Genomic DNA, 16011 nt, shown 5'->3' with positions numbered 1-16011 from the left:
ATTATCAGTTGCAAAGTATATTTTGTCTTCTATCAAAGCCCATTTCTGTGGATAGAAATAGAATATTTATCACATGTGAATCAGTTGGTGCTAATTTACTGGAAAGTTTTTGATATGTTTAAACTTGAAAATGAAACCAGGAATCATGTGGCAATAGATTATGTCACTATTAGTTCAAGATAATGTTAATTGTGCTTGGGACTGTTGATTGTACTTATTGACAGCTCTTATGAGATACATGTCATAATGTTGTTGCTGTGTGGATATTGCATTAGGTCAAGTTCAAAGGAGCAGAGCTGGTTACTTAACATGAACAAACAAGTTGGGTGCATTTATCTATTAAAGCCATGATTGTAAAGTGTTTCCAAACACAAAAGGTGAAATCATGATTTCTGTTTCATATCCCTTTTGAAATAAAAATATTCTGATTCCATAGTTTACATATATATAATATATATACTTTAATTCAAATATTCAACAAAAATAGCCACTTTCTTTGATTGTCTACACATTTTGCCAAACCAAGTAATATCAGTTTCCCTTGAGGTTGGGCTCAAATTCTTTTCAAAAAATATATATATATATATATTTTATATATATATTTATTTCATTGAAATTTTATAATTTCTACAAATCCAACATATTCACCATAAAGAACTGATTTGATCATTTCACAATACTGAAACATTCAGAACCAGAAGTGGGGATTCATGTCAGCTAAACACGGGACAATGGCCAAGTTGGAGACAAGCGCCTCCAGCTAGTGTGACTGGATCAGAAAATTTGTTGTTAAGCTACTCACTCGGGCTTCATGAAGGGATATGTTCAATCCACTTAATTTGAGCGCAGTGATCCCTCTGGTTAAAATACATAACTGTGTCAATATTCACTGATGTAAGATGTAGAAATTAGTGAATTCAATAAAAGAGAAATCAATAGATCCTTGTTGGGATTCAAGTGTCACCAAAGCTTATCAAAGGATATCGGTGAATGTATCTTCAGTGTTAGTTAACACACTAAGCTGGTGTTATACATGCATGAATCAAACATGCATCCACAGTCAACTCCACCATCCATAATGTTCTTAAACTAGAAAAATCTAAACTGGTCATCACCAAAGATTGCACATGGGATCTTCCTGCTCCACAAGGCTCAGCAACATCTTAAATTAGATAGCTATTCTAACTCTGAGGGATGCAGTAGCGTAGCAATAATGCTACTGGATACTAATCTGAAACCCCAGGTTAATATTCTGGGAACATGGGTTCAAATCACACCATGGCAAACAGTGAAATTTGAATTCAATAAGAAAAACAAAATTAGGAAATTCATTATTGTCAAAACGGCTCATATTGATTACAAATGCCCATTAGGGAAGGAAATCTGCCATCCTTAACTGGTCTGGCCTACACATGACTCCAGAACCACAGCAATGTGGTTGACACTTATCTGCCCTCTGGGTAATTAGGGATTAGCAATAAATCCTGGCCGAGCCAGTGATGCCCAAATTCCACAAATAAAAAAAACTTGCTTCACTCACCTTTGGTGTAGCTGCTCAGGGATAAGACAGTCTGAGGCCTCACATTACCCATCGGAACTGACCAGCTCTGGCCCACTCATCAAAACAAAGACAAGCAAAGAGACCGTGATATCACAAGTCAACAGGCCACTGTTTCCCAATGAGTCTACGTTATAGAACAGATCCTACTGAAGGCACAGGAGTAGCTAAAGCTCTGGTTCCATTCTATCTATCAAACTTCAACTACATTTTAACTCTCTTTCATCTTTCTACCAGAAAGTACAGGTCCTGATACAGTACAACACTGTCAGCCAGCAGCTTCTTTCGACCCTCAAATAATTCACTTTATAAACAAGCAGAATATGATGTTGCTGCATCATTTGCTTCTTTGTCAAATGGCAGTTTGTTTCCCTATAGTGATCCACTAAAATGTTCCAGAATACCATTGGAAATTGCAGACCTGAACCAACTCATCTTTATTGCTCTGATAATAAGTTTTATGAACCAAAACATAATTGAGCTTTTTGAAAGATTCCAGCTCTAGTTTGGTCTCCGAGATGTACCCGCATCAAACTCTGACAGCCTTCTCAGGAGGGGTTCAAAAGAGTCCTCCCTAGAGCTGCTGAAAAGATCGTGATGTCCCTTTTAGGTTTGTTGCCCTACCATTGGATACAGTGTTGTCTAGGACAGGACTGAGGCAGGGACCCGAGAGGGCACTTCCCATTTCCATTGGGAGAGAGAGCAAAGCTAGCTGCTCGGAGAACTGAAACGACTGTGCCACGTATTAAGAAGGGGTTACACTTCACTTTGGCGAATGGGGTTAGAGGTATCAGCCATGCTCATTACTGTGCCACTACAGATCCAGAGCCTGATAAAGTCCTAAAGCCAGAATCTAAAAGTTGTAGATGGAATCATTGAGCAATATGCCTTATCACATTTCCAGAATGTACAAAGTGAATAAGAGAAGGATAACAGTTCTGCTTTATCACCCTTACTGAGCACAGGTAAGACAGTGGATGCTAGCAGGAACACAAGAGGTCAGTCCATGATGAGAAACCAAATCCCAGATCCATAAGACACTTCTTCCCATTCTGTCCTGAGATTTTCAAAATGTTCCTATGATGAACGCACTAATGAGCTCATATTATGTCAATACATGACACAGAAGCTGCAACATGACTTGTTAATATAGCACCCACCCCAACAATCACAGAGGGCTTGGATGTGGGCAGCCTCCCAGGGTGGTGTCATGTCTGGCTCACTTGTCTCTAAGTCAGAAGTACGTTGGTCTGAATTAAACTTCAGACATGTGAGTATGTGACCCAGTTTGACATTCCCAGTGCAAGCGGAAGGATTTCTGCATTGGCAGAGGTGCTCTCTTTCAGCCAAGATGTTAACCAAGACCCTCTGCCCTCTCAGTTGACTATAACAGATGCTAAAGCAGGGAGACTCTCCTTGTAATCTCTTAACCAAAATTATTTCCTTAAACAAAACTAACTAAAGCAGATTATTACCCAACCTAATTACCCAGAGGACAATGAAGAGTCAACCACATTGCAGTGGGTCTGGAGTCACACATAGGCCAGAGCAGGTAAGAATGGAAGTTTCCTTCCCTGAAGGGCATTATGGATTTTTACCACAATCAACAACGGTCATTAAGAATCGAATGATGACCATGAATCCATTGCCGAATCTCGGGAAAAAAACCCATCTGGTTCACTAATGTGGTTTAGGGAAGGAAACTGCCATTCTTACCTGATCTGGCCTACAAGTGACTCCAGACTCACTGTAATGCTGTTGACTCTTAACTGCCCTCTGGGCAATAAATGCTGTTTAGCCAGCACCCCCCTTATCCCATGAATGAATAAAGAAACTCTGATCGCTATGACATGATTGTTTGCACAACCTTATCATGCAATGAGAACAGTGAATATACTTCAGGAGTACTTCATTCACTGAAGACTACCTCAGCTTGTGAAATGGAATGAGTTAAATGCAAGTTATTTTGACAATAAGAATGTTTGTGGGTTGTGGCTTGCCATGTTGGGTTGGAGACACTCTATACTGTAAAGGAAATGATGGTGTCACCGACTGCATACCGATACCCATCACTGATGAAACTTTACTCATCACTGATGGTTATAGACCACAACCCACACAAACATCCACCCAGCCTCTCCTATGAAAACTGGGCGAGAAGGTGACTCACGTTTGCCATCAATCCTGAATGGTCGGGGAAGACTAAGTCATGGTGACGTACCCTTAAAGTCACAGTCAAGACATTCAGGAGGGAAGTTAGCAAATATTTAATCACTCAAATGGTAACAGAAGTCTCAAAATCTCTCCTGCTAAAAGCTGCAGAAGTTACCTCAAATGTTATGAATTAGTTTAAGTTTGAGATTAATATATTTTCCAAGAATCCAATGGATGCAAAGCTATGGTGGGTAAATGAAGGTAGGATTAAGTTAACCTAAGATTTCTCATTTAAAAAAAAAGCCCAGGTTCAATGGGCTGAATGGCCTTCTCCTGTTCCTAGGTGCAGTTAGGGCCAATTCCTTTATGAGATGTATTAACACAGCATTTAATCTGTTGGTGTTCATTCTTGTGGTAACAGCTTGGAAACTACAACAAGTGTGTAAATGTTCCTACAAGAACCTCACCTAATCTAACATCTCCTCGAATATGATAATAACTCTTTTTATCATGTGCCAGATAACTAGTCACAAGGCACAGCACGGGATCTAAACTGCTTCAACAACAGCTTGCACTTGTACAGCACCTTCAACATAGCAAAAAAAGCCCAAAGTGCACCACAGGAGAGTTATCACAAAAGAGGAAGTGTAGAGAGGTGACCAAAACTAGTCAAAGATACAGATTTTAAGTAGCATCTTAAAAGGAGAGAGAAAGCAGAGGGTTTTATGGGGGAAATTGCAAAAGTCTCTTAGTGAATGGAGACAGAATGGTAACATTCACAAAGCTGTAACTTGGAGCTGAAAAGAGATAAATTGGGAGCAGGAAGGGATAGTGAGTGAGGGGAATAAATAGGTGCACAGAATAAAATCCTGTTTTCTCGGATTTGCTTTTCATACATTCAATGGCAATGACTAATCATCTTGAAGGGTTCGACTTCATTTGCTGCATATGGGGTTAAGAGACAGCGAGAATTCACATTCCTCCCACACTGAAGCTATTTTCATTTCGGAGAATGATTCACCGCTTGGTATTTTCACCATACTCTATAACTCGATGCCACAGGAATAGAAACCCCCCCCCGGCAGTCAGTTCTGATTCTGCTGACAGAGTTTAATATCCCGTTCTCAGAACGTGAACGTTACTAGAAAGGCTGATAGTCTTGCCTACCTTGACATGATTGAATGCCTGGTTAAGCTTTCAGAGGGCAATTGAGAAACAGCCACTTCAGCAAGGACCTAGATTTACCTGTAGGTCAAGACTGGATAAAGGCAGCCAACTTTCTTTCCAAAGAGGACATCTGGGAACTTGTTAGGTTCTTAAAGTCAATCCAACAGTTTTCCAATCTCGTTTATTGACACAAGATTTATCCTGATTTAATTGACATCACATTTTGAAATCATTGGAAGGATTACAACTTTCATTCAACCTGATTTAGAACTCAAAGTTCTTGAGTTTATGAGCCCAGCAATGTAACCATCATAGCAGTTGGAATGGGGCAGAAGAGATTGATGTTGGGAAGGGCATCAGCAGGGTAGGGGAAGACTTGCTGCTGAGGATCAGTACTGATTAGGGAATTGACTCAAAATTCACATTCCTGAGGTCCCACAAAGCAAGAGTTCTCTTGAGGTTTGCACAAGTGGGAGAAACAAAAGTGGGATAATTTAGAGGTAGTGGTCAATCAACACTAAACTTGGGTATTTTCAATTGCTGAATTACACGCTAGAGTGGGAAGTTATAGCAAAACAGGATTCTACAAAGGAATGAATTAAGACAGAAAGGTAAAGAATGAGGTCAGCTTTCATTTCAATGAGGAACTGAAGTTTCATTGAATTTGCTCCTACCTCAGCTCATCTGCATCTGAAACACTCATACTTTAGTTGAAGATTCACCAACCCTAACACTGTCTAACCAGCTTCTCATCTTCCACCTTTTCAGTGTGAGCATATCCAAGACTCTGTGGCTGATTTCTAACTCATAGGACCATAGGATCACAGAATACCTACAGTCGTGGAAGCAGACCATTCAGCCCATAAAGCCCACACCGACCCTCTGAAGAGCAGCCCACCCACATCCACCACCCCTTACCCTATCCCGGTAACCCTACATTTCCCATGGCCAATCCACTTTGCCTGCACATCCCTGGACACTAAGGGCAATTTAGCAAGGCCAATCCACCTAACCTACATATCTTTCAACCTGGACTGATCATCTATCATCCTCTATGGTCACTGTGTGGCATTGATTTTTGACTCCTGCAACACCTTAATTTTAAAACTCTTATCCTTACTTTCAATAGCCACACTCCTCCCTATCTCTGTAACTTCCTCCATCTCTACATAGCTCCAGGTTCTCTGTTCTCCTCCAATTCTAGCCTCTCATATGTTTCAGATTTTGATCATCTATCATTAATGGCCACACTTTCACTTGCCTTGGCATGAAGCCTTGGAATAAGTTATAAAATAAATGAGAATTGTTGCTGCTAAACCAGGTTGGTTCCATCTAAACTCGCTCATTGTAGATCAAAACCCATCTGCACACTCACAGAAAAGCAGCTGAATTTCAAATCTAACACTGAACTCTGGAATCTTTATTAATGTTTAATGGGTCAGTATTATCAATTAAATCTAATTGACTTTGAACACTTAGCTGGGCCATTTCAGAAAGCAGCTAAGATGTCAGCCACGTTGCTGTGGGTCTGGAGTCATATTTAGACCACACCAGTTAAGGATGGAATATTTTCATAGTTACCATCAGCAAAGACTATGACATTTATCAGGAATCTAAATCATGAATAGGTTAGGCTTGTTTTCTTTAGAATAGAGGAATCCCTAGAGAAACTATTCCAAGATTCTGAATAAGAAAAAAATATTATTTCTGTACGTTGTTTGTGGCAGTGAAAAGTTTTAAAATTGCAGGGAAATTAAAAGATATGAGCATAAGAAGGCAATTATCAAGGGGATCAATTTCATCCAGGGCAGTAAAAATAAAGGCTCTCCCACCTAGGACAGGCCTGAGACATTTTACTCGTGAGGTCATGAGACTTTGGAACTATCTCCCTTGAAAGACAGTAAAAGCAGAGCTTCTGAATATTTTTAAGCGAGTGGAATATAGATTCTTGATAAACAAAATGAGTGAAAAAGTTACCAGTGAGTCAGGTGGGAAAGTGGAGTAATCAGACTAGCCATAAACTTATCGAATGTCGCTCAGACTTGAGGAGGTCCTACTCCTAATTTGCATATTTCTGATTTGAAATTGTTACTAAAGAGATCTATTGATAGGGAATTATTGGTAGGTTCAAGAAACAATTAAATGAAGAGGAAATGATTTTTGCATATGCATTTTAATAGATTATAGGTTCCATCACATGTTCTCACACACTCAACCACCCTTGTCCTCTCACCACTGGCTGTACAACACATTACTCTTCATTTTCCCACTCTCTCTTATCCATTGGCACGCAAACAGATTTCTTATTATCTGATTGGATGATTTTTGATGGACAATCTGACTGTTTTTCTGTCCCCTTCTCAGACTTTGGTTATGGACCTATGGTTTGTGTGGTCTTAGCAGAGGTTAACCTTTAACTTCAAGAGGAGTCAAGGGGATTGGTAACCTCTACAGAGATGGGTTTATGGAGATGGTGTGTAAATGAGATTCAGGGTTATCAGGCACTAAGTCCAATGGTATTACCTTCCTCCAAGATGTGGAGGTGCCAATGTTGGACTAGGGTGGACAAAGTCAGAAGTCACATGACACCAGGTTATAGTCCAACAGGTTAATGAAATCACAAGATTTCAGAGCACTGTACCTGATGAAGGGGCAGCACTACGAAAGCTTGTAATTTCAAATAAACCTATTGAACTATAACTTGGTGTCTTATGACTTCTGACCTTCTTCCAAAAGCAGTTTTTGTTGTCCAGCAAATAGCTGTGCAAGCAGGGCAAGAGAATATTGCTGTTTCAATAACAAATGTCTCACACTGTCTTAAACATTACAGACAATGATGTTCTTTTGAATTGAAGCCGCTGTTGTAATGAAGAAACGTGACAATTTGTCCCTAACAAAATCTCACCAAAGAGCCAGATGCTTTCAGTGACGTTGGCTGAAGTATAAAGAGAGAGAATATTACTGCTCCTTTATACCTGGCTGATGGATCAGGCCTAAGATAGCACCTCTGCCAGTCTAACGGCCCCTCAGTATTGCACTGGGAGTGCTTGTATAGAATTCTGCACTCATACCTTTGAAATGGGTTTAATTTACACACTTGGAAGTGGGAGTCTCATCCACTGAGCAACAACTGAGATTGATACAGAAAAGGTTTAAAATAACAAAGACAGAATTGAGTATAAGATGAAATGGTCAGCGCTGTATGAGACCCTGGTGAGTAATATCAAACCAATCACTGATATGCCCTGCCTGAAACATTTCTTCAAACATTTGTGGATCATGTCTGGATCACCTTGATGTTTGAGGGAAACTGGGAGGATGAAACCACTGATAATTGCCCTGTAAATGTTGCTAGTTTCATCACAAATAAAAGGGATTTCCCATCTTTTACCAGCCTGAGTACAATCAGGATTCACAGCAGGATTCTAAGAAACCAGAAAGAAACAGATATCTCAATGGCACGGCAACCACAAGGTGCAGCAGTCAGAACAGAGTTCAAATACAGTATAATCCACTGAACTTAGCTTTAAGCAAAATCTCATTATCATAGCTTTTTTGAATAGAAACACTTTGCATTATTCTGTGCAGAATTTGCATTCACATATTATTGTCAGCTCTCTCAGACACAAAAAGACGTAACAGCTCAAAAGCAGAAGCACTTGAATTTTCAGGAGACGACAAAATAATATAATCATACCTTTCAATTCTTTACACAATTTATCTGAACAGTATCAATACACAAGGGGGTCAAAACCTACCCAAGGTGAACAAGCCACCACCTTTACATTCATTATAGCTGTTTTGTTATCTTGCTGGCAAGGGGTAGGAGAGGGTGAAGAATTTTCTGTCCAACAAGTTCAGCCCTAGGAATTGAATATCTTTACATTTCATAGCTCACAATTAGTCCAGCACAGTTACAGAGTGCAACTCCCTCATCTCTACCCCAACATGGGAAGGCAGTGACATAGTGATAATGTCACTTGACTAGCAAAGTAGAACCCCTAAATCATTGACCTGGGGGTATGGGTTCAAATCCTGCCATGTCAGATCGCAAAATTTGAATTCAATTGAAGCTGGAAGGAAGAATTGGCCTAATGTTGACCATGATTGTCATTAAAAACCCAAATGATTCTGTAAAGTTCTTCAGGAAAGAATATCTTCTAACCTTACCTCGGCTCACAGTAATGTTGTTGACTCTTGACTGCCCTCTGGACAATTTAGAATGGGTAGTGAATGCTGGCCTAGTCAGTGGTACCCACATCCAGTGAATGAATTAAACTTAATTTGTCAACAGTGTTCTCTATTGCACCAAAAATGGTTTGTGATAGTTAAGGAGCAATTCTCTTCATATCTTAAGGAACTCAGAGAATCTCAGGGACAAGAAGTGTTGTAATCCTGGGAAATTTGGCAGTGGATTTTGTACACAGCAAGGTGCCAAAAAACAGCCATGCAGTTATAGCCAGATCAGTTTCTTTTCACTAAAATATTAAAGTTAGTTGAGGGATGAACATCTGTCAGGCCATCTCAGAAACACTTCTGCCATGTCCTTCTTCAATACAGTATAATGGGACCTTTTATATACAGCCAAGAGGACAATTGGTGTCATCCAACAGCCATGGACCTATGTTATATAATGTCACAAGCACTTGGTACTCTTGACACTAGAGTTTCTGGCAAATAAATTCTTTGTAGTCACTGCAGGGGTTTGCAAATCAAATCTTGCTACAATGTAAAATGTGCTGGTGAGACTACAACTGGTGTACACTGAGAACTTTTGGAACCCTTATTTTAAGGACAAATATTATTAAATTGGAGGCAGTTCAGAGCTGTTCACTGGGACGATCCCTGATATGGGGGAATTGTTCTGAGAGCTCTCTACTCTACTCACTGGAGTTTAGAAGAATGAGAGGTGATCTCATTGAAAAAATCGAATTCTTAAGGGACTTGACAGGGTCAATGCTGAGAGGATGGTTCTCCTCATGAGACAGTCTAGGACCAGAGGGTTTCAGAATAACTTTAAGATTGAGATAAGGAGATTTCTTCTCTCAGAGGGTTGAGTGCCTTTGGAAATCTTTGCCACTGAGAGCAGTGGGGACAGAGTTGTATGTTTAAGGTGGCGATAGATTCTTTAATCAGTCGGGGTTACAGGGAAAGACAGAAAAGTGAGGAATGTTGGATCAGCCATGATCCTATTGAGGGGCCAAATGGCTCACTCCTGTTCCTATTTCTTATGGTCTTATGAGTTAATGTTAGCTTATAAATATCCTGTCCCAATTCTTTATATTTATACCTTTAATGGCATTGAAATGTAAGTGGGCACAAACCTTTTTGAGTCTAAATCCTTGACTATTTTGACTGTACCCAGGACAATAAGCAGCATGAAGGGGCTTCAATTTCCTCTTTCTTTCAATTTATCATGTGGCCTGACACGCTGTCATGGTCAACAATTGCAAAGTTGTACTGCAGACAACCAGGTTTCCCATCGTTATTATTATGGTGCTCTCTCACAATGAGGTTGATCAAGGAAAGTTTTGCTTTTTAAATTCATGTCAGCATTCATCATTCTCAGGTCGGGAAATAAGACAGTTTAGATGCAGGATTACCTCTAGCTTAGTAATGGGACTTAACCCTCTGAGCAAGCCCAACAAAATCTGTGTGACGTTTCTCTTACCCCACACCAGGAGTCCTTGAAATTCGTTTACATATGATTTCCCAGTTGTGTGCTATAGACATGCACCAAATAGGAAATGAGTTTCTACTTCCTTAATTCCATTTTTGAGTTAGACAAAATGCAGGAAATTAACTGGTGTTGTTCGAGGTTAAGTCAGATTACAAAGTGTGGGTCAAAAAGGTGAAAGGATAGTGTTCCAACTAACTATAACATCCAAGCACAAATGAGAATGGTTAACTACACAACCAAGATCTCTGCAAATTTTTGTTCTATTAATCGTGCTGCGATATTTTTTCTCCTGCTCTCAGTCACCAGAAACATTAGCCCACAAACCAAAAGGGGTTAAATTCAATGCAAAATTAGTAGCAAACACACTCAGGAGCTTCAGTAAAGTTAGAGATCAGAATCTCCTGGTAGAAGATTCAGTAACCAGCTGACACATATTTTGGATAACTGACAAAAGGGGAGATCAGAAGACTTTTAAAAAACATAGTAAATTATGGAAAGTCTGCCCGAAAAATTAGAGTAAACAGATTTATTGTTGGCTTTCAAAAGGAAATTGGATATTTTTTGAAAAGGAAAAGCTTTGGAGGCCTCTGGAGAAAGAGGGAGAAGGGTGGCCACTAGTTCAATGGGGTGGCCACTAACTGAATAGCTACTTCAAAGAGTCAGCATAGGCACAATAGACCAAATGGCCTCTTGTAATAAATGACTGTTACAAATAAATGTGCTTTAAGGATGGATTAATGCCTCTGATAGGCACAAAAAAGTTTCAAGTGAATGACTTATGTATTTCATACTAATGTCACAAACTATAATTTTAACTCCTAATTTCTCTGTCTGGCAGAGATGTAATTCATGAGAAAACACATTACACCTTTACATTGACTATGTAGCAAACAGCACCTATATACACAATTCCACTAATCACTAGTCAACCTGAAGGTATAAAGAATAACTGTAGTGTCAACATGCTCTGATCACTTAAAAGCCCACAGACAGGTTTTTAGTAAATGGAAGCTAATCCATCAAAAATAAGCCCTGTTTTATCAGATAACTGTTCAGTAACATACTTGTAAATGACGCATGGCTCTTTACACTTCTCATATCAAAAAATATCAATAAACATGAACTTTTTAAGACTTTTCCCTTTTGAAACTGTAGATACATTAAATAAGAATATTCCTCTAGTCACCTCACAGCCTTTTCAGCTGATATTCTTTTTCCTTTTGAGAAAACAGGAATTTTCAGGTATTTTTCCTTCCTGATTTAAGGCTAATGAAGGCCACCGACCTTTGGCAAAGACATTGGGAGATAGTTGATGCCTTGTCTCGCTGATGGCACAGGTTAATTGACGATTAGGAGGGATGGCATCAGTGCTTGCAGTAGACTGTTTTTGTTTCATTGTTTAAAATGAAAACTTCTGAGATCTTGGGATACCAACTCTAATCGGATGTATTCCTAGAGGTATCATCCTTGCCTCCAATCCTCCTGCCCAGACAAACAGCCCTTTGTTGAAAAGACCAAGTCCAATAGTTTTCTAATGAATTAACAAAGCCGTTCAAAGAAAAGAATTTTAAAAATACAATTTTCTTTTGACATTCCTAATATATACTTTCCCACGAGCAGTGTTCAGAAGATTAATCATTAATTCCCAGAGACTCCAGGGTTTTCCTGGAAGGTTTTGCAAAATTTAATGGGATGAGCAGGAACTCAGCACAAGCAGGTTAGGCTTCCCAGTTTGTGGTGTGATGATCAATTTCACACCCCCATGGATACATCAAGCAGTTCCGTGATCAATTTCGTGGTTTAAAACCATCCTGCCGCTCTATATCTGAAAACAGCCCACACAGAACTCGGTACTAGATGGTGACTATTCTCTCTGCTTTATTGTCTGTGGGGTCACTGCCAAATCATTTCTTTCCTAATTGGTCGCTAGCTACCTAATCTTGACTTTCAGTGAGAATTTTACTCTTTTCGAAATGTCTCAAATGTAAACAAAATACAAAACAAGTCTGATTTGTGTTTAAAGCTAAACTCTATTTCTTCCTCCTCTGAATCTTCTGCTGTGGAAGTTTTTGTTCATGAATTTCAATAAATTTTCAATGTAAATAAAGCAAATATGCACAAATGATCCCGCTCACACCCCAGTAAAGTTTTGGAATTGGCACAGTGGGCAACTCTCAGTGATGAGTGTCTCATCTCTCACCACTCTGCCCCTCTGCTTCTTGCCTGTTGTCAGCATCCAGAAACACCTCAAACCCCTTGCACATGGGATTGGGAAGTGAGTTTCTTGCTTTCCTGACCACTCTGCACTTTCAATAACAAATGGAGATGTTTAGTCCAACTGGAAAACAAGACCCTCACAGTCAGCTTCAACTAGATTAAATAATCCGTTTTCAAAAAAAAAGATGTTGGCAAATTTATTCCATTCCTTGAAAGTTAAGGAAGAGCTCTCAATCCCAGTAGCTTCATTTCTGGTGCTTGCATACTTGCCCAAAACACTTTGCTCTTGGCACTGGCCTAGATGCCCAGTTGATTTCACTCGATTTACGTTCTCTGCTCGTCAGCTCTGTAATTAGTTCGTTGGCGAGTGATAAACAGATACGATGGAAATGTATATCAAAAGATCTGCCCATGTCACTCTACTCAGAAAATGTCTTTGTTCTTGAAACCTGTTTGGTCAGAATTTATGACTAAATTCTGACACTGAAGTGATGCTAATTGGCATTATCACGTCCCCTTAGCATCCAGCCAGAGCCAAGTTTTGATTCAGTTGAAAATTAGGATTGAACAGAAATATCACAAACGATGATTCTTGCTTTTAATCAGTTCTTAAAAAGTGCTGAAATATTTCCACTTAACAATTCCTTTGTGAAGTGTGGCCACATTATCTATAGTGACAGATGAAGTGATTCTAGCATCTCTCAGGGTGACAATGCGCTGACTCGTTAATCTATCTCTTTGTTTAGTTGCTGCTCCTTCAGGGAGGAACATTGGCTGAGGGATACTTCCCTTCCCAACATCATATCAAACGTTATGCTCATTTCAACCTGATTACAGCATGACATCCATTTTCAAAACACGGTGACACCACCCTTAGGATCAAAAACAAGCATTGCTCCTCAAGGATTGATCAAAGATTTGATTTGATGGCAACAAGGCTTGGCTGGAAGAGTTGAGTCATTTGGGAGGTGATGCTGGTGAGATGCTAGGCTGTGAGGGAAGGCTGAATGGCCTTCTTCTGCTCTTAATTCATACGTTCATGTGTTAGAATGTTGGTCACTAAAAATGGAAAGTATTTCGTTTTGTTAGTGTGCAGTATTCTTTGCATTGCAATGAGATTAGAACTCAGAAAACCAACTTAGCACCCAAATCTTTCATGTACCATTAAAAACTTACAAAATAAAACATCTCGCTAAATGTTTTGAAGCACCAACCATTTATATGACATGCAAACATCTTGGAAAACTCCCACCTAGTCCACCAGCAGCATTGACTGTGCCCCTACACCACACGGGATTGCAATGGTTCATGCAGGTAACACACCAACACCTTCTCAAGGTCAGTGATAGATGGGCAACAAATGTGGCTTTAGCCAGCAATGCCCATAGCCTGCAAATGATTGCTTTTCAGAAAAAAAGACCCAATAAAGGTCTCCTCGAGAGGAAAAGGTTTGGTGTGACATAACCATCATCGCGTTGAGGAACGAGTTTGGTTTAATCATCCACCTGCACAAAACCCACACACAGTCCCTTTGCATGCCAGTCAAAAAATGAGATGACATCCTAATAGAAAAACAAGAGATTTCATCTACCTAAAGCAAATATAGCATTATAAATCAATACTGAACCTCAGACAGTGTTTGCTCATTTGTTAATTTCCTTGATGTTAAAAAAAACTTAAACTTTGAGAAAAATTATCATCTGTTCAAAATCTGTTGATTTGTACTCAGTGCAATTAAATCCAGCTCATGATCAAGTTATTCATTGGGGGTAAAAGCAATGTCATGGAATAGTGGAGCAGAAAATGAGAGAAATTATAAGGGATGAAAGATAAAGAATGGGATGCATCAGCTAGTTAAAGCTGAAGAGCTAATAAAATTAAAGAGGCTGAAGCTTCCCAGAGAGAAGAAAAGAGGCACCAAGTTGGAAGTGGAGACGAAGATATGATAGAAGTGGAATTGCAACGATAGGCCTCATGAAAAGGAACAGAGATGGTGGAACTAATAGTTTGAACAGTGTGAGTTGGTGGGATAGAGTCATCAAATGGTGGAAGCTGGGGGGCTAGGCAGAACTACAGATGAAGTTTTCGGTGGGTACCAGAAAACTGAGAGGGGCCTTTGTTTATCAAATCAAGGAAAAGCTACAACGCAACCTGCCGTGGGTTCAGTTGATAAATGTAATTCTTCAGCCTGGGCAGAGCAACTTTGCCCATCAAAACTGAAGTGGTATTCATAAATTGCCCCATAGGTGCACTGGCAGTGGACAGAAGGAGCTGAGAGTGTGGTTCTTTAAGTCCTGTCGCACACACATAGCAGATTCCAGACAGGCCCTGCCTTCACTCACAAAAGTGAAGATCCAAGTAATGGAGAAGGGGCAGGTCTCTCCCAAGGGATAGGAGGAGCAGGCTGCACTGATGATATGTAGTCTGGGTGTGGGATTCCCGTTTCTTGAAATCAGTTGTGCAGCTGAGACTGTGGGAGCCTCAGCAATGAAACTTAATGAAGGAACACTTTGAAAGCTGCTGTTCACATTCTACAGGTGAATTCCAATCTGAAAAGATGGAGAGAGTGCCGGGCAGTGTGACTCAAGCTCTTTTTGGTCTTCCAGTTAGACATAATCTCCATCCCTCATAAATCAGTGAGGATGCAGAAGATAAAGGCAGCAACGGAGATCTAAAACAGAAAAGTCAACTGCCTTCCCTTGAGATCACTGCTTCGAGCTGAACAATAAGGTCTGTACAGGTGCAGGAACTCCAAAATAACTGGGTAGTGCCAGAGAAATTTTGAAATATGCAAAACGTTGTCCATTCCATATCACTTGCATTGATACAGCGTTAAATCTCGTCACGGTTGTTTGATTAAATGGAATCAGTAAAGTAAGTGGATTCCAAATCAAAGATTAAAAGTAAAAGGAACAATGAAACAAGTCCTATTGTTGCCATCGTTATGCCAGCATACCACGTTGTTCTGGGCAGGGGCCTGCCATCACAGCTGCCAGTTGAGGTCTCAGATACCTGATCACCAATTTTACACGGGTTGGCATCATCACAACTGGTCATCACAACTCCTCAGAGAGGAGCTCCCTTTGTAACCTTGTTGCACAGGCAAGGCATCATGACATGACAGCTTCCTTGTTAGGCCTTCTGAAGGTCTGGTGACAAGGAGGCTGGAGTTGATGAGCCATCCACACTCGATAGTGGGATCTGCATGTGACTGTTGGCAATGTTTGGAAACTGC

The 16011-nt window shown here is 40.0% G+C and overlaps 1 protein-coding gene across 6 annotated transcripts in view; it reads right to left on the bottom strand.

The window, feature by feature from the left end:
• Positions 1-436: 436 nt before the first annotated feature.
• The window catches only part of LOC122563049 (ETS domain-containing protein Elk-4-like), a 66762-nt gene continuing 51187 nt past the window's right edge, over positions 437-16011 (bottom strand). For 5 of the 6 annotated variants that reach the window (XM_087973455.1, XM_043716384.2, XM_087973454.1 and 2 more), the window contains one exon: positions 437-16007. In XM_087973455.1, coding sequence (XP_087829581.1) covers positions 15909-16007 — 99 coding nt within the window. In that variant the 3' untranslated portion in view covers positions 437-15908. The remainder of the gene's footprint in view (positions 16008-16011) is intronic. The other variant, XM_043716385.2, reaches the window with a different exon arrangement.

This window comes from Chiloscyllium plagiosum, unplaced genomic scaffold (assembly GCF_037043375.1).
Source record: "Chiloscyllium plagiosum isolate Xiang-an unplaced genomic scaffold, Cpla_swu_hap1 HiC_scaffold_26, whole genome shotgun sequence".
Classification (NCBI taxonomy): Eukaryota; Metazoa; Chordata; class Chondrichthyes; order Orectolobiformes; family Hemiscylliidae; genus Chiloscyllium; species Chiloscyllium plagiosum.
Note: the sequence above shows the minus strand (reverse complement) of the source record. Positions and strands in the feature narration are given on the sequence as shown.